Source organism: Malurus melanocephalus, unplaced genomic scaffold (assembly GCF_030028575.1).
Source record: "Malurus melanocephalus ecotype Western Australia unplaced genomic scaffold, MMel_1.1 scaffold_74, whole genome shotgun sequence".
Classification (NCBI taxonomy): Eukaryota; Metazoa; Chordata; class Aves; order Passeriformes; family Maluridae; genus Malurus; species Malurus melanocephalus.
This window is the reverse complement of record NW_026623306.1, coordinates 1,402,957-1,421,994: the sequence shown is the minus strand read 5'-3', so window position 1 is coordinate 1,421,994 and position 19,038 is coordinate 1,402,957. Positions and strand designations below refer to the sequence as shown.

The window sequence follows — 19,038 nt, the reverse complement described above, 5'->3', positions numbered from 1 at the left end:
TTTCAATTGGTAGATCTGCTGACTTGGCACTTTGCTCGATTTAAAAAAGGCTTTCAGAATGTTCTTTTACTGTGCTATGACTTTTCTAATAAAGGGGTCTTAGACATGTAACTTGGTGCATTTTTAATACTTTCCTCTTTCAGGACTTCAACTATAACTGATACAGAATTGCAGTTTGAAAAGTGCTTCAGTTCAAGCAATTTTCTCAACTGGAATGTCAGYACCTTTTACATTGGCAGGCATTTCACTCTTGGTTTTGCAGGTTGATGGGAGAAAGCAGGATGGTTTACGTTCTGTTGAGTTCTGTTTGAGTTTTTTTGGCCTTGTTATCTCCACCTTGGTTTTCTAACAATTCATAGCAGAAGGAACCCAAAGATGTACATGCTCTGAGAGCTTAGGCACCTGACTCAAAGAATGCATTTATTTGTATCATACTAATATGGTTCTGGCTGCAAGCACACAGGAACTTTCTGGTATCTTGCTACAAAACTTCCTTAGAGGTGAAAAAGAAGCAGTACTGTGGAGAGAGTCTGGTTTGCTCACTGGAGRAGATTTTTGTATGGTAGATGTTGTTGACAAAGAAGATTTATTGGTTATTGTGTAGTCAATTGAGTTAGGTTCAAATCATGCCTTCCAAATTAGTAGCATAAGGGGTTTTTTTTTACAATTAAGAGTAAAAGTTGTCGATCTATACTAAGCTGTCCTGGACACAAAGAAATGCAAGGTGTTTTTTATCATAAATGAAAGATAAATCTGCTCAAGTGTTCCGTGGGTTATGAAACATTTCTTGTAGGAATGCCTGTCCATGTGGCGTGATATATTTTTATATACATATTTATGTATGCATTGACTGTTTTCAATTAAATCTTTGAAGAAGAAACAAAATGAGGCATGAGGAACTAAGCATCACTCAAGTCAAAGTGTATTGTTAAAATTTTCAGAAAATACTTCTCTCTGGACTGATATTTCTGTTGCCCAGGGTCAGCAGATTTGTTCTTCCTGCTATGGATTTTCCTGCCTAATTACMGTCCCCTGGGCTGTTACCTGAAGTGGAATGATTTTTGGGTCCACACTGACAACATCTGAGAACTTAACACAATGTTTTAGACTGTTAGATACCTTCCTCTGTGTTCATGGCTCTTGTTCTTTGTTTGCTTTAGCTCAAGCCTGGGAGAACATGATGAGTGCCTCAAGCCAGAGCCCTAACCCTAACAATCCTGCTGAATACTGTTCTACTATCCCTCCTTTGCAGCAGGCTCAGGCCTCGGGCGCCCTGAGCTCTCCGCCTCCCACTGTCATGGTACCTGTGGGAGTTCTAAAGCATCCTGGAGCAGAAGGTAAGAGCACTTCCTTTTTCTGTCAGTTTAGAAAAAATTCGTAAGAAATTGGAAAGAATGTCTGCACTTCATCTATTGCAAATAATGCCTAGTGCCAGCTGTGATGTTCCTGCCCTCAGCAGGGATATCACCCTTTTCAGGACATGTAAATATTCTCAGTGGTTGTGTTTTTACATGGTGCTGCCATAGGGAATGCACTCGGTGATGTCTTAAGTTCCTTCTAGCCCATGATTTTATATTTMTTTTTTTCCATTTTGCTGTTTTATACTCAGATTTTCCAATTTTCTAGCCAGTGTTGCTGTGAGACCTTAAACGCTGTTTTTTGACATTCTCTCCAGTGGCTCAGCCTAGAGAACAAAGGCGTGTTTGGTTTGCTGATGGGATATTACCCAATGGAGAAGTTGCCGATGCAGCAAAGCTGACAGTGGCTGGGACAACTTCCACAGGAACCTTAGCAGTGTCTCATGATCCATCAAAGCCCATGGCCAACAACACTTTATCTGCAGAAGTAAGGGAGTGTTTGGCACTCAAATTCTGTGTTTGCCTTGGTTGTGAGTGGTGTATGAGTTACTGTGCTGACTGCAGTAAGACTGATGTAGGAAATCTGCTCAGGCTTGTCTTAATATGTTGCATAGTAAGTGTTGTCCTTATTTGAATGTTTGCTGTGTTGAAACAACCATATATTTTTAAAATGAAATAAAGGGTTTTGGAGCAGAGCACTAAGCAATGTCTGTTGTCTGTGTGGCTTTCAATTGTTTGGCTGTACAGCCAGTGTGTGAAGGATATTTGTGTAAATCCATGCTTTATAAAAAGGTGATTCATGGTCAGTAAAGAGTTTGAAACAGTAAGATTGTCACAGTGTGGATCAGAAGAATACTCTGTCACAAAATAGTGTATGCAGGAAAATGTTAGATAAAATCTAACTGTTAAATCCACCATCTCCCCTGTAAGTGGAATTGAGACTCTACAAAGTAAAGTTCAAATTGGCTTAGGTGCATTAAGATTTGTGAAGAAATGGGTATTTGTGGTGTTGGAGAGGGGAGATACAGTCTCTAAGCAGATTTTCTAGTAACAGTTCACATAAAGGAGTCATTTCATGATCATCTATTGTTACRGAGCCAAATTATTGGTGCTTGTGTTTCTCCAGCAGACACAGACTCCTTCACCWATATCTGTAATAATTTAGTCAGGCAGCTCTTACATTTTTATCATTATTACTGTTTTAATGTTTTCCTTCTTTGTTGTTTGCTTCTTGTAGACTGATAATGCCTCTGTATTCTCGGGAAATATAACTCAGGTTGGCAGTCCTGTTGGCAGTGCAATGAATCTGATTCCTGAAGATGGTCTGCCTCCAATTCTCATCTCCACTGGAGTAAAAGGAGGTGAGGGTATAATTTGGCAGCCAGCTTTTATACTTAGCAGATGCAATAACCTAATGGCTACTGTGTTTATTTAAAAAAAAAAAAGATGCTGGCAATGTGCTGAGTATTTGAAGGAATTCTCAGTAAATTCTCCTGGGTAAATGTTGGGCCACTCCTTTGCACAATTGCTCCCATTAGCATCCAGGAAGAGCCCCACCTTGCAATGAAATTCCTACAACAAGTAAAACACAAAGCAAAAAATTAACTTCAGTCCAGAAACATGTGCTAATTTCTTCACTAATCGGACTGTGGGGAATGTTTCACACAGAGWTAGGTTTTAATTAGCCTTATGAATATTCATGCTTCCCTTCTCTGAAATTCTGTTGGAACATGGGGCTCTGTCTGAGGCATCCCCAAGCACTGCATTCAACAATGCTATTGCACATCTTTGCCCACAGTGCAGCTTTTAGTCATTGTGATGTCCTCTTATAGTGGATCCAAATGGAGGAGGCTTCAGAAAATGGAAAACTAATTTTTAAAAGATTAGAAAATGTGTATTTGTTTATTGAAATTGCTTTCCACCGTCTGATACATGACATCCTTTAATACATCCCAGGAATTACTTATTTTCTCTTCTTTGGTTTTTCTATTCCTATTAGATATTTTGCTGACAGTTCATTTTTAATGTTAAGCTGGAAGTAACCTTTTATTTCAGGATAKTGTCAAAACTAAAATGCGAGCAGCATTTAATTTCAAAACAAATCTGTTCCATCCTGTGTTTGCTGTTCAYGGTAGTCCAGGACTGATGCCCTTCAGCCTTACTGTGATTTAAGTAACAATTCTTAACTTCTTTGTCATTTGGGATTTCAGTTGCCATCATGACACATTTCTCAGTTTGATTTCAATTTTCTCCTCCAGTTGATACTGAAAAATAGTTGTTTTGTGAAACAAGCTGCAGCTTTCTAAAGGATAAACAGAGGCTATCTCATAAATTCTGTTGAAGTTTGAAAATACCAGCCTGGGAAATAATCAGTCAAACCAGYAATGCTTAAATAAGTGTTTGTCTAAAAGATCAAAACAGTAAAAAGCATTAGAATGGGGTTATCTGATTATAATGAAGAGTCTGTAAGTTATGGATTTCATTGTGTTTGTTTCTTTTGTAGACTATGCTGTGGAAGAGAGACCTTCTCAGATCTCTGTCATGCAGCAGCTGGAGGATGGTGGCCCTGACCCTCTAGTATTTGTTTTAAATGCTAATTTGCTGTCCATGGTAAAAATAGTAAATTGTAAGTATTTACTGTTAAATAAGTCTTAGTTTATGAGAGGGGAAATGTTATCTAGACTACTTGTAGGAACAGCATCAGTTTTGTGTGGTAGGATTGTCTCTGAAAATGTGTTCAGGTTGAAWATGTTGTACTGAGCCATAATAAGTTAAATAGCAAAAGGCCCTTTTCTGGTGATTTAGGTATCAGTACAGATAATTTTGTGTAGAAAATATAAATTGGACTGAGAGCCTCCAGTCTCAGGTTTAGAGATCAAGCTCCTGTAGAGCTTGGTAGKGCAGGGTATTGTATCACCTATTTTCTTTTGGTTGCTTTACTTATTCTGCTAACATCCCATTCTGGAAAAAGCAGACGGGATCCCAWAATAATGCAGAGGTTCCATTCCACTGTGCACCTCTGCTGTCCCTTTCTGTCCTGTGTACATGTGTACCTGTGCTGAGGGAGGAGTCAGCATGGATGGCTTCCYGTGCCAGTTCCTCAGCCCATCTCTGCTGGACAGAAACATAATTGAGAAATTGGGAAGGACTGTTTTCTCTTAATAAATTAAGATGTTTGTAAACCTTTCAACATCTCTTAGATTGCAGTACATTGTTTGACATATTTGTAGAAATGTAATACATAATAGACACAGGTTTTGTTTCAGTAACTCAATATTCTCAAGAAATGAAGCTCAGAGCATGTGTCATTATTAACATTCATGTGAAGCAGAACAGCACAGTGAGGTCTCATGGACATACCTGACATCCAGGTTTCCATCTTRAGAGAGATATCACTGTTGGAAACTGTTTTAGCTGTCAGGATCATGGTASAGCCAACAGCCTGGCCTGCTCCCAGGCTCCTTCACATTTAAATCCTGTCCTTTCATTTGAATACAGAAACTGCTAAAAGTCTGYTCTGTGGTGTTAATCCCCAGATCTGACTGGGAGCTGCAATGCTCTGGCTCTTCCTTAGCTGTAAACTGGGAATTATTGAGCTGCTCTTGTTTTGGATGTTCTTGCTCTCACGGTAACAGATGTAGGACGTAATTTRTCTGTGTGACAGATAACACAACAATACATGCTGTAAAACTGCAAAGAGCTGTCTTCTTGCAGTGAAATGCAGGCATCCTTTTTGCAGTTTTGCTCTTCTGATCCATGTTTTCATCCGTGCAGATGTGAACAGAAAGTGCTGGTGTTTCACCACCAAAGGCATGCACGCGGTGGGGCAGTCGGAGATCGTCATCCTCCTGCAGTGTTTGCCYGATGAGAAATGTTTGCCTAAGGATATCTTTAACCATTTTGTGCAACTTTACCGGGATGCCTTAGAAGGTAGGAAAGCTCTCTGCTAAAAATGCTTGGAATGGATGATCGTGCTGAGTCAGATACTTTTTTGTCATAGTAAATGGCTCTTCTTGTATAGAAGAATATAAGTTCATTTTTGTATAGAAGAATATAAGAAGAATATAACAAGAGAAAAAGGATCAAAGCTGATTGGGGGATGAATTGTTGGTTGTTAGTATTCAGTGTTTTAGTCAACTCTCCAAATAAAGCTGGTAACCTGGGGAGCTGCTCCAAAAATCTTCCAGCCAGAAAGAAAATATTGAGAATTCTTGTGTGTTCAGGATCCCCAGACCAGGTAGTTCAGAAGTTTGATTCTCATTCTCATACCTATGTCTGTTCCAACATTATGGAGATCCTATTTATATTTTTAAATAATATATGTATATCTGTGCCTGGAATGAACTGTAAAGCATTTCAGAAATTATCCTTGAATTTTGMATTTTTGKATCTTGATTGCAAGATTYTTATGTAAATCTTTGCACRTTTTACATTTGGTAAGTAAATAGGCTTCCACTTCTAGGTATTGTTGGGCATTAGAATTCAAAAATCCTTGCACAAGGGAAAATGCAAGTATTTGTCTCCAGTGATCAGAAAATAAAGCTTGTTTTCCAGAGGTGAAATTAGATCACATTAAGGTTATATGCTGAAAAAACATTTACAAAAGGTTCTGCTTATCATTCATAATGTCTTTGGAATGACTGAATGCAGTACTTTAATAAAATAATGRAAGATATTTGTTTCCTAAAATATCTTTATGCAGCAAAGGTCAGCTTGTCCAGAGAGGTTGCCAGGTTCAGAATGTATTATTATCACATGTCATAATGGATCTTGTGTGCATGGCAAACAACTGCCTTYCTAAACCTCAATTCATTTGCAATTCTTTGTCTTATAATGATGTTATTCAGAGGGAGATAGATATGAAAAATGGCAAGCATGTGTATATAAATGTGTATATATGTATATTGCAGATATAAATCCAGCTTGCTGTGTATATTGCTATGAAGTTTTGTATAATTACACTACAGAAATACATAATTTATAACTCCTACATAATGTATTTGGAGTTCTTTTTTTAGTACTGTAGTGGTAGTAATTTGATATCCTGCAACTCCACTGGTGCAAAGAGCTGCTTACTATTGTACAATTCTTAATCAGAAACCAAATGTCRCTGCTGAAGAACTCCACTGTGTGTTTCCTTTTGGTAGGATCTGCTCTGTGTTGTGTTTCAGACATGAAGGACGAGTAGACACTTTCAGTTACTRTAAAATCCCTGCAGGTTTTGTAGGCAGAGCACCTTGATAAACTCCCATAGCACTTTGGAATTCTCTCTCAATATCCATCCTTCTTTCCTTTCCAAGGCACGCGTTGTTTGAGCGGGAGAAGGATTTATTAGCATATTTGTAAGTCTGGCTGCTTTAAACATTATTCAGGCAGAGAGRAGGTGATGCTGTAGGGGTTTCAGTTTGCTGTCTGTAATCCCTTGGAAGTGGTTAGTGGCTTTCCTGCTCTTGTAGATGGAGCTGTGCTTTCCAAGCTGTTCATTTCAGAGGTACTGCACCTCTCGTGGCAATGAGATGATGGACATTTAAAGCAAACAAGAATTCCCAGTAGAACTGAGAGACTATTTAACAGCCTGCCTCACTGTTTCATTTTTTATTATATAATATAGTGGCTTGAATATATTCTGTATCAGGAAACTGAAATAAATTCTGTGGATGTTTTTTTATTTATTTCCTTTATTAAAGGTTTTCTTTAAAACAGTCATAAAATAAAAAGGCACATACAGTACTTTTGATTGGAATGCAAACTAGAATTACTTYTAGTGAAGTTGATTTTGCAGGCAGCAGCCTTTAGTCTGTTCTCTCAGCTCTGTGCAGCTTGTCCTGCAGATCCATCTCCCATTTCAGCCAGGATGATATGTTAGTCTCGTGCTGCACTGCCTCAGCATCAGTGTGGGACTCAGACTTGGGACTTTAACTGTAGAACAGTGGAGAGATTTTGAAGGAAAAATGGCATTTTTCACTATGGGCAGTTTACATGCAAGTTATAAAAAAATAAAGTTGTTAGTTAAGACAAGTATTCATTGCTGCTCACTTTTCATCRCTTTATTTTTCCTCTGGTCCCTCTGTCATCAAGCTCCCTGCTGCGTTGCTTTTCTTGTTTTGAAATTGGAAGCTAATGATTTCTGTTGTGGTTGTAGTAGTTGTACTGTTGTAGTAGTAATCCCGTGATTATCCTTGTCTGTTGGCTATAAGCCTGGCAGTGAATGGAAAAATGAGAACTTCTGTCYGTCTGAATGGGTACTTTGAGGCAGTTGGATGTGTTAATGTAGTGCTGCCAGATATGGCCTAGTGCATCATCTCTCTGGTGGAAGACAATAAATGCTACTGTTACTCTTGTAGTGGAAATGTAAATGTGGCAACTGCTTGAAATGGCTTTGTGGTCACCCTGGTTTTTTTTGGGATATTCCATGTGAGTGGATCTATCCCAGACACGGTTTGTGTATTTTTTGCCCAGCCTGGTTTTAATTAAATGCAGTGGTAGTTAACAGTAGATGTGTAAGGAAGGCCATATGGATGTTCTGAAYAGAGAACAGGTTAACTGAGTAACACACTCTGGCAACTGTTCTGTGGAAAGGTGGAGACAAAATCAGACTTCATGTGAGGTGTGTGAGTGATGTTTGGAAGACTGCCACAGAGTAGCCTGAGAAAGTTTTGGATGCTGGCAGCTGCTCTGATAGTAAGTAAAGCATTATGACCCTTGGCAATAGGAATAAGTTATTTCCAAATTACTTTCTGGTGTGTTTCAATGAAGAGATGCTGACCATGGCCAGAACTTTCAATGTGGAGTTTCATATGGTTTTTTCTCAGTGTTGGCATCTGCTCCAGATGTGTTGTACCATCAGGGTACATTCACAGCCCTGGCTCTTCTGTGGCTCTTTGTGGCTCTTGGAGTGATTTGGTTTGTGTTCCTTTTCCAAAGGAARTGTGCTCACGTGCTCTTGAAGGCAAGATTGTTCACAGGTGGTTACTGCTTTGCATCTCCTGCTGCAGAACTGGSATGCTGGGATGTTCAGGATGCCAGCAGGGTTTGGTACATGGCAGTTCTTGACTGTCATGGACGGCAGTGCAGTGAGGGTGGATGGATGCAGCTGATTTCCCCCAGCCATGTATAAATGCCTTCCCTGAGTCTGGGTGCCAATAACTTGCTCTGACCTAGCGTTAATCAAAAGACTGAAAGTACACATTAAGAATTTAACCTCACTGTTTTTTTGGTAAAAGTACCTGACTGGCTTCACCACAGATTGAGGGCAATAAAGAAATGCAGAAACCTTTTTTTTCCTTTTACCTTTCCTGGTATAGACTATTCTAAGTCCAGAAGGAATTGCCAAACTGCTGTACAAAGCACATCACRGAAAGGTATCTAAGTGAAGAATTCAAAACACCATGGATCACGACATCAGKGGATAAAAGCATGTTTTTTTCTAGAGAATTTTTTAGAGATGTTTAAGATTTGAAGTTAAGGATAACCCAGTATAACTGAGAAGAGCATACATACTGACCTCCTGCAGAACTGCTTTAGATGCACTTCCTAAATAATTTCAGTTGTTTGATGTCAGGTGCTGGAACTTAATATATGGAAAGGCACCTTTCTGCTCTCTCTGAGATTGCCTCATTAGAAAGGAAGTTGTGATATGTTTTAAATTAAATKACATGCTTTTGCAAAGGGTAGTTATTTTTGAAGGTTTTTCTGACGCCTACACTTTCTCTACAAGCCTCTGAAACAGTTCTGTGTTTAAAATGTGTAATGGTGCAGTGGGTTGGGTTTGACAATGTCAGGCTGGTAACAGCAACTTCTCMGTGGGGTCTYGRCTTGGAACCACCTTCAGAGACAGAWAGGCTGACAACCCCTGCTCAGTGCAGAAATGTTTGTGGGATAAGCCCAAAGAGGCTTTTGGATTTGGTTATGCTGACTGAAAAGGGCACTAAAGAAGTGTGTAGGAAAACACTTGCTTCTTCCCATACTGTCCACATCCAGGCTCTTAGGCTGTTATGGATAATGAATTGCAGCACAGCTACCTAATCCAAATAATTTGTCCTCTTAAAGTAGTGGCAGCCYCTTGGAGCCTGCACTGTGTGAGCTGTTTGTGTCAAAAGGAGTAATTTATAATTCTGTGGCTTATGGAAGGAAAGGGCTGAACAGCTGAGTTGCAGATTCCACTCTAAGGGTTTTTTCCATGTTTCCCTTGGCTGAAAAATTCTTATTAAGGCATCCCAGGCGTGTGAGCCTTGAAGCTCCATCTCCTGAAACGGAAAAAATAAGTAGTCATCCCCTTCTGCTGCAGCACTTGGCACCAGTCTCAAGTGGAAATGTCTGATTGCTTTGTCATTCCAGTGGGCAGTGCCACACGTCTCAGATCCATACGGGATCGTACAGCTGCACTTTGCCTGGCCTCTGGCACACAGAAAATACACAGAAAAGGGGGCACAATTCAGTGCAGTTCAGCAGTTCATCCACGTCATACACTTGAAGGATAAAAAGGATTATTATGGTCATGTTGTTGAAACTGAACCTCACCATGTAATTTTATTATCAGGCCTGTAGCTCTATTTGGGTAAGAACAGATGGGAAGGGGAAAAGGAAGTATAAATGAAGAAGAGGCGATTAGTGGGGGTAGGTGGGAACTGCAAAAGCAAACGAGTGCCAGCAGCTATTTTAGAAAAGTGAAAATCTTTCTCATGAACACCAATGGATACACTGGTTTGCACTCACTAGCAGGATGCCCAAATTGGTGCATTGGTGTATTCACTGAGCAAGCAGCAGTGTCACAGCACAGCTGACAGATGTGCATTTGCACATGGGCAGGATTGGGGATGCTCGGCGGCTGACATTTGATGTGGCTCTGTTATTCATGTTAGTTTGACCAGAAGCTACTTTTCATCAAGTAAWGCTCAGCTGAGAAGCTGTAGCCATTCTTAAGAGTTCTGGAGTTTGATCTGAGTGATAGTGCCAGCTTTGGCTTGTGTGTATCTGTARAATTACAGCTTGGCTTTGCAGGACAGTGGCCAGTTCTGAATGAGCCGTGCCGTGCCATGGGATGCTGGGCTGCCAAAGCTGTCACCTTTCTAACAGGGAACATGAAAACTTTGTGTAGCACTCTGTGGGTACAGAAAAAAAAAATCCACTAAGGTGCCCTCAAATTTGAAAAACAAGGAAACCCCTAAGCTTATTTGTTAGTTACAGACTGGCCAATCACTGTATTTAAAGGTGGAGTGCCTGAGGTCATGTGAAGGACAATACTCAGTGCCAAACTGGTCTGGAGAGGTGCTGAGTAGTGTGGCCACGTCTCCAGAGGGAGGTCTGGAGTAGCTGCGTTATTTTCATAACTTGTATTATGTGTCTTATGTGTGTAAAAGGTAGAAACCCTCCAGGCAGTGGCCAGTGGATGTGGAGATTGAKACATGCATGTTACTGCCTTCAGTTCAGATACAAACACTCTGTTATGAGGTGGTGAAAAGCAGAAAATCCTACTTAGCAGTCTCTATCTGCAGGTGGGAAAGGCTGGGATTGCTCCAGAAGCCCAGGAGGTCTGCATGAGTACCTCAATCCCATGCAATTCCTCATGAGTGGTGTGATCAAGCACACCACGCTCTCTCAAATTGTCTTTTTCTTTGAGAGCAAATCAGCACTATTAATATTCACATCTTCCTATGGAGAATTGTGATCAGCTGTTCTGTACATTATTTGCATGCTGTTGTTGTCATTTGATAAAAGGAATCACACCATGGTTCTTTGCTTCGATGTTAAATGCCTGTGTTGGATGCTATAATAACCTAATCAACATTCAGATTCATTCAGCCATTTGAGTGTAAACATTTTTGGAAATTAGAAGCATCAAAGAGTAAAAATGTGAATAAAAATTAGTGATGTTTCTCCCCTGTGTCTCTCTCAGTTGCGTTTTACATTAAGTGTACTAATGAAATAAACACTCTTTTGTGTAATTCTTGAAATCACCCAGATCTTCAGTATGTGTCTGAGGAGGCACCCCAGTGGTTTGCCTAAATGGAAGGACAACCAGTGGACATTAATTGTTTGACCAGGTGCACATCCCTCCTTAAACTGAGCTGAATCTAAGAGTTGAGCTCAATCACCAGCAGCTTCTGCAGTGGAAGCCCCTGGAATATCTGGAAGACACTGACAGCAGGTTTTCTGTGGGTGTTTCTGTAGTGCTAGGGGGAAGTTCCAGGGACCCCTTTAGCAGCAATTCTGGCCTGAGCTATCCTGTGATGTCCTGTGAGGGTGGGGAGGCCTTGGCACTGGTTTCCCAGAAAAACTGTGGCTGCCCCATTCCTGGAAGTGTTCAAGGCCAGGTTGGAGCACTCTTGCACAGGAGGTAGCCTGAGCCCCTGTGTGCAGCAAATCATTGTTTCAAGTGTGATTCATTAACATTAAAGCTTCAGGAAGCAAAGTGAACCTAAAATTGTTTTTTTTTCCCTTCTGAAAAACTCCTGACATTGTTGCTACAGCTCTCAATCCAGTGAAGTAATGAACTTTTTTTCCCCCCATAGGTAACATTGTTGGCAACCTGGGACACTCCTTTTTCAGCCAGAGCTTYCTTGGAAGCAAAGAACACGGAGGATTCTTGTACGTGTCAGCTACGTATCAGTCCCTGCAAGACCTGGTGCTCCCAACCCCACCATACCTGTTTGGCATCCTCATCCAGAAGTGGGAGACTCCCTGGGCTAAAGTGTTCCCCATCCGGCTGATGCTGAGACTCGGGGCTGAATACAGGCGTGAGTAGCTTGAGTCACTTCTGCAAGGGGTGAGTTCTGGTTTGGAACACACCCCCAGCCATGGATTGTTACCTGTGAGAACCACCCAGGCTCAAACAGGCAAGGAAAAGCTGTGTGTCAGACCCACAGTGCAGCATTGAGGTGGTGATGTGATCTTCAGCCTTTTTACAGATCTGCTGGGTGATCAGGGAGGTTTTTGTGCAGACAAATCCAGTTCTGGGCAGCTGTTTGTATTCATTTATTGACCTGAGAGTTATGTGCAGAACGAGTCTGATCAGCTGGTATAGTTAGCAGAAGGGAGAAACTTTGAGATGTTAAACACTTTCACTGAAGTGAAACAGCATTTGCTTTTATGTTTTTAAAACTATGTTCATTTTCCAGAGAGTAACAATGTGTGTGCAGGGGCAACAAACTTGGCAGTTTGCAGAAAAATTTCAGTTGCAACTAATAACAAATAGGCTGGAGAGAGTGTTTCATATGAACAAAACCTTATCAGTTAGCATGTAATTAGCATAAAGTTAAGATAAAATAATTTTCAAAAGACATTTACCATTGCTGGAGCAAAGACATTATTGGCAATTTGTCCACCATGATGGGCCAAAAATTGTATGTCTTGATMATCTGCAGTTTTAATTGGCACATCTCATTAATCTAAATTACTACAAAAATGGCCTGTTGTTAATATTTTCCAGAACTTTTTCAAACCATTTAAACAAAATAAGCTTTATAATATGCTGTACAGAGATTTGTCACTTTAACTTTTAAAGTTTTGAGAATATTGGGAATTCTCCACAAAATATATATGTTGCTGGAGAAGAATAAAATGCTCCAAATTTGCCTTCTGAGGATGAGKGCTGAAGGTTAAACTTGTCCAAAGAAACATTTGTGTTAAAGGCATGTAAGTTCTTGTGTGTTAACATGGGGTTTTTTTAAGTAGTGCAATTATTCCCATCAGTATTTAAAAAACCAAACAAAAATGCTCATATTTTGGGTGTGACACCTGGTTCTGAGCACAGAAAGAAATGTTTTGATGGTGACAAACAAAATTAACCGCTCTGGTATATTGGGAAGCTGGGCTTTGCATCGTTTCTACAGCTGTGGTTTGGATTTAGGCACATTCCCTTGTGCTGTGCCAGATGTGACTGCGGGGCATTTCCTCATTTTGTCCCTGGAAGGTGCTSCTTTTGTGTCCTGGGTTTCCTTCTGTCCTCTTTGCTGATAAATCAGCCATTTGTGCAGTGCTGCTGGCTTGCAGATGAGATGCAGGAGGCTCTGGGGGTTGCTGGCTGTGCAGAAAAACATCTGCTGAGCATCCGCAGCTCAGCCGAGCAGCTTGGGCTCAGGGAATTGGGTGCATCTGGGRTGTAGCTGAGCTGCTCCTTGAAACCAGGCTGGCAGACACAGGAAATTCAGCCCTTGTTGGTGCCTCAGGGCACTGTGCATGGGTTGGTCGCTGTGTGGTGCTTTCAGGTATCAAATCAGTGTGCAGAGGCTGGAGCTGATTTCCATCAGGAAATCCTCATGTTCTTCACATGATGCTGAGCACTTTGCAGCCCTTTCTGACCACGCTGGGAACTGGGAGTGTGGCATTTGGGGAAATCAGGCTGAGTGTTTGCCTGAGGACAGTTTAGGAATCCTCCTTCAAACATGTGTTTAGGAACCCTTGGCATTGTGTAGCACTGAGTCATGTTTCAAGCATTGTGGTGGCTCCTGCTGCAACGTAATGCAGCCAGAGCCATGCACTGCACTGGGAATTGCATCACAGRTGTTGTACAGGTATGGGTAAGTCAGCCAAGGAATGCAGGTATTTCACATTGCTGACATGCCATAAATGTCCTTTAAATTGTTTTTGACATACCCCTGTAGAGTTTGCCACACTGTCATGAAATAATRAAAACAGGAAATAAAATAATCTGGGTTATCACTTGAATGTCACGTGTCAGCCACAGAACTGAAAGACTTAATGATGCTGCAGTGGAGAGCAGCAGGATGGCTGTACAAAAATAGAAGCCATTTCCAAGAAGTAACCTGAAAAAAACATTTAGAAAGGTCATCTGTGCCATCAGGGTCCATCAGTTCAGTCCTGCAGTGTGGCACCTGTAAGCTTTCCACATAATTATTCTTGTTTCTAGCATGGTGGGCAAGCAGCTATGGTGCATGTAGAAGGTGCATTATAACATTACACCCTTCCATCCTTTTGTGTTTTAAATTAATCTTCTCAGTCTCTTCTTTAGCTGCTGCTTACCACATTCAACAGAGGAGATGGTATTTAGGTCTGGTTTTGCAGAATCTGGGTATATAAATTTCCATCTGACCCGTTCTGTTTTGTTTTCTTCCAGTTTATCCATGTCCACTCTTTAGTGTCAGATTCCGTAAGCCTTTGTTTGGAGAGACTGGACACACCATCATGAACCTCCTTGCAGTAAGTCTGGGATGGAATTCTCACGTTCCATGGGTGTGGGTGGATCCATGAGGGGAGATGGGGGCTCCAGGTGCACTCAGTACTGGCAGGTGTAGGAAATGCAAGAGAAAATCGTGGGGATTTGGGTGAATTTACCTGCTGTAACTGAGAGTGGGTGCTGGCTTTCAACAACACAGTGAATTGTAGCAAGGTACCCAAATCAACATCCCAAACCTGGCTGCTGGAGGATGTTTGGATCTTGCAATAAGTGCATTATTTACTCAGATTGCTTCCTCAGAAATGCTGGGTCATCACAGGGTGCAGTCACAGGGCTCTGATTACACAGTGCTCCAACTGAAGGGGGTTATTATCTCTTCCTGCTTTGCAAATATTTTCAATATAGGAAATTCTCTTTGATGCATGACCTAATCTCACTGCTAGAAAAACTAATAACTCCATCCAGTAATGTAACAGAACACAGCAAATTTTCTTACATACAGTGATGATATTCAAGGCTAGAGAACATTAGTTTTGATGTAAGAAAATGTGTGAAATGACTAACAGTCACAATGATGTTTTTTTATTTGTGTACTGCAATTACATGGGTTACACTTTGTGGTGTCTCTGTCCCTCCCTGCCTTCCAGTCATTGATTATAATTATTTGAATGGGTTAAGTAGTAGTCACCAGGATAGTTATGAAACCTGCAGTKTTAATGATGATCATCATGCCTAACTTAAAAACTTGTTTTAATTACCAGGACTTCAGAAACTACCAGTACACACTGCCTGTGGTCCAAGGATTAGTGGTTGATATGGAAGTCAGAAAAACCAGCATCAAAATACCTAGCAACAGATATAATGAGGTAATGCTTGTAATACATACATTTGKGTACAGCTTCTTTGTGATTGGGGTACCTGGCATCTAAAGGAATTAATATTTTATGCACTACTACTAGGGAAAAATGCCTCAAAAGCAAATAGTGATTGCATGATGCACACAGCTCTTGGAAGGGAATGAGCCTGGCTGCACYGGAAGAATGCAGTTCCGTTTAATGTTAATTAAACTCTAAACTCTTTTTCTTCAAGTTTTTGAACTGTGTACACAAAGTGTCATACATTTGACTTGAGCAAATAAGTTGACAAACTTTACACTTGAGGTAAACTAGGAAGCAAAAATGCATTAGCTTTTCTCATCTGTGTTGTGTATTCCCACTCAAAGCATTTCGTAGTATTTATTGGAATGCTGAATATTTTATGTAGGAAAAGTTCCCTCAACATCGAAATTTTGTACTTGATTTCTGGTGTGAGAAAATCAGTCAGCATCTGTAGGAGTTAGTGCTGCTAACTAGAGAAAGCTGGRGGAGGAGGTATTTGAACAGTAATGAAAGGGAACCGTGGAGAAGGGGATTGATTTCGTGTTGTCTGAGGAGAAGGGAGTAACTTGGAGGTTTGAAACGTATCAGAGTTGGGGTGAGAGCAAACCTCATGAGCAGAATGTTATGTGTAAAAGTTCCTATAAGATCAGAGCAGAAAGCAGCTTTATCTCAAGAGGGAATTTCMCTGCAAGAAGCATTTGAGTAAAACAAGTGAGAAAAAAGAAATTAATGGGGAAAAAAGTGKCCTTTTGTGAAGTTTGAAAAAGGCAAAATTGATGAAGGCAGAAGATAAAGAGTCTGTTAAGAGGTATTTTAATTTTTGATGCAGTTGTGCCAGAATGGAAGAGGTCAGTGAGGTTTGAATGGATTCAGTCTGGGATGGCACAGAYGATGCAGTTCACTGTGGGCTGTGCCTGGTGTTTGCAGGGTGTCAGCTCCACTTGTGGCAGGCACGGACTGAGCAGGACTGGGAGGGAATTCCTGTGTCAGGGAGTGCAGCAAAACCTCTGCATCGTGCCTGGGTTCTCTTCCCGGTGTGATGCAAGGATTCAACTTTTTAAACAGAGAAAGTGTTATTTTATTTAACRTCATTGCTTGTGATTCATTTGAAAAGTTGACTTAATAGAAATTCCTCATGATCTTACTTGGAATTATTTGGAATTAAGACTCACAGATTCACRGAATATTCTGAGTTGGAAAGGACCCACAGGGATCATGGAGTCCAGCTCTTAAGTGAATGGGCCATACAGGGATCAAACCCATGAYYRGTGTTATCAGCACCCTGCTCTACCAACTGAGCCAGTCTCAAGATGAATTAAACCACAAGGCCTTTACTTTTTTCACTATGTAAAGCACTATTTAATTAGAAATGTTACTCAAGCTATCAAGAAAATCTCATCTTAAACTCATTGTAAATCTCATGCATGGATTAAATCGGGAGAATTCAGATTAACAAATTACACATTAATATATAGTTTTGCTATTAAATAYTTATTTTTGTGTTCAAAATTACTTAAATTTTCTATGACTTAGACGTYCCYAGTTGCCTGTTTAGTCCCTTAGCAAAGGTGACTTAATTTCTTAATAATTTGCTTTCTAATGAAGCAGTTGCCCCATCCAGTTGTTTCTTGTTGTGCTGAAGGCAACTGCTGTGCTCCACAAAGGTGACTGGAGCTAAAATCCAGTTTCTGGAGCATGGCATGATCAACTGGATAATGAAAGACACTGTTGTCTGATGCAAAATCTTAATTAAGTTTCCTCCCCAAACRTTACACCTGTGCACATTTGTCAATAGTGAGCATCAGTTAATGTTCCTGACACTATAATTAAGGTTTTACATTGGACCGAGAGAGACAAATGTGTTGTGTGTAGCCTGCATGCTTATCAGCTCCAGGAAGCAGAGGTGGGAGTGAGTGTTGTTAAGAGATGTCAAATAATTCTGMATTTTTCTGAGTTTTCCCTGCAGGGGGATTTGTGTCATTTGAATTTTTTTTTTTAAGCAAACATGTCATTTTCGTGTTTGAAACAAATTCCAGAGTTGGGTGATACCCTCAGTTTTCTTTTGGATCAAAAATCACTGAGTCTGAGCATCCATGAAGAGGAATAGTGGAGAAAAGAAACTATGTAATCTACCAGAGTAGTTTGTCAGGCATGTCATTCAATGTATTTTAGACGACAGTCAGCAGAACTGAAGGGCAAATGGATCACAAATTTTTCTTGGATTCTTCCTGGAGGCCTCCTTTGCAGAGAAAATGAAAATTCTTTTGGTTGTCTATGATTTGGATCTTTTAAAAAAGTCCTACATTGGGAACATTGATCCCAGTTTCACCAGTTCATGCAGGTGAAGCCCAAAGGCACTTCAGCTTTGGTATCTGGTCATGGCAGAACAGGATGAAATGGCCCCAGTTGGAGTGAAGGCACTGAACGGTGGAGGGGCATTTATGATTTATGTCATGAACAGCTGTAGTTGTGTAAACAAGCCAAGTATTTCTTCCCAGGGTTTTTCTTGTGTTTTTTTTTTTTCTTGTGTATTTTTAAAACCAGATAGAGGTAACAGCTTTTGGAACTTCTGTAGCTCAGCAATCCCTTACAGCATTTATCTTAATTGCACTAAAGATGGCACTTTAAAGCATCCTGGCAGTAAAAGACCCGAACCCTCTTCTCAAAAGCAGTTTATGGTTCTGAGTGCTAAAACGTGACATGGAATATGAGAACTTGAGAAGCTTCTGATTAAACAGCTCCAGGAACCAAGTTTATTTATGGAAGTGCTTGGTGAACTGGGTGGAAATGAGAAACCTTTGTGTTTGCAGATGATGAAAGCCATGAACAAATCCAACGAGCACGTGCTGGCAGGGGGAGCGTGTTTCAACGAGAAGGCAGACTCACATCTGGTGTGCGTGCAGAACGACGAYGGCAACTACCAGACACAGGCCATCAGCATCCACAACCAGCCCAGGAAAGGTGAGGAGCCCGGCTCTGCATGGCTGTTGGCCCCTCTGTTGCTGCCCCAGCTTTGTGGGGCTTTGTGAATTTGCCACAGCTGGATTTGCTGCGTTTCACCCAGTTTTTCTTAGAGGAAATCAGTCTGACCGCTGGTGTTCCTGACTGGGCAGCTTGGTGMTGGAACTGGCTTAGGCAACACCTCTCCATTAATAATGAGAATTGGATTTGGCATTATTGGATGTGCAGGTGGGGYTGTGGTTGCCTGTGCTTGACCTGCACTATGTGTTAGAAAGATTAGGTTCAGTCAGACAGAAAGTTAAACAGGAATAACCAACAACAGCAGCATTTTAATAATGCATCCTCAAGAAACTTCTCATGTTCACCTTAATTAGACCATCTAATTTCCAGGGTATAKTTTTGTTACAGTAGGCTGAAAGGCTGCAGCAGCTGTGTGCTGAGAATTTAAATATTGTGGGTTTGGGGAYGTTTCTGCAAAGGCATTTATACAATCACCAAATGAGAACAAGACAGAGGCTGACTTGGATGTTCTGCAAGTACCCTGTGTCACTCTAATGAGGATACTGGCACACAATGTCATTTAGGACTGATGGTCTTGTCTGGCTTAGGTTAACTTCACCTATGGCACAAGAAGAGGGATTTCAGCAGGAATTTTGTGATGTGTAGTAGTCATTGAAGATAGTTTCCCTTTAAGTCAGGTGGCTTT

General features: G+C 40.8%; 1 protein-coding gene across 2 annotated transcripts in view; it reads left to right on the top strand.

Annotated features, from left to right (window-relative positions):
* ZFYVE9 (zinc finger FYVE-type containing 9) overlaps positions 1-19,038 on the top strand; it is a 55,296-nt gene that overhangs the window by 29,589 nt on the left and 6,669 nt on the right. For both annotated transcript variants that reach the window (XM_057367035.1, XM_057367036.1), the window contains exons 6-14: positions 1,161-1,337; positions 1,676-1,845; positions 2,596-2,719; positions 3,862-3,984; positions 5,133-5,288; positions 11,870-12,094; positions 14,434-14,516; positions 15,255-15,359; positions 18,182-18,332. In XM_057367035.1, coding sequence (XP_057223018.1) covers positions 1,161-1,337; positions 1,676-1,845; positions 2,596-2,719; positions 3,862-3,984; positions 5,133-5,288; positions 11,870-12,094; positions 14,434-14,516; positions 15,255-15,359; positions 18,182-18,332 — 1,314 coding nt within the window. The remainder of the gene's footprint in view (positions 1-1,160; positions 1,338-1,675; positions 1,846-2,595; positions 2,720-3,861; positions 3,985-5,132; positions 5,289-11,869; positions 12,095-14,433; positions 14,517-15,254; positions 15,360-18,181; positions 18,333-19,038) is intronic.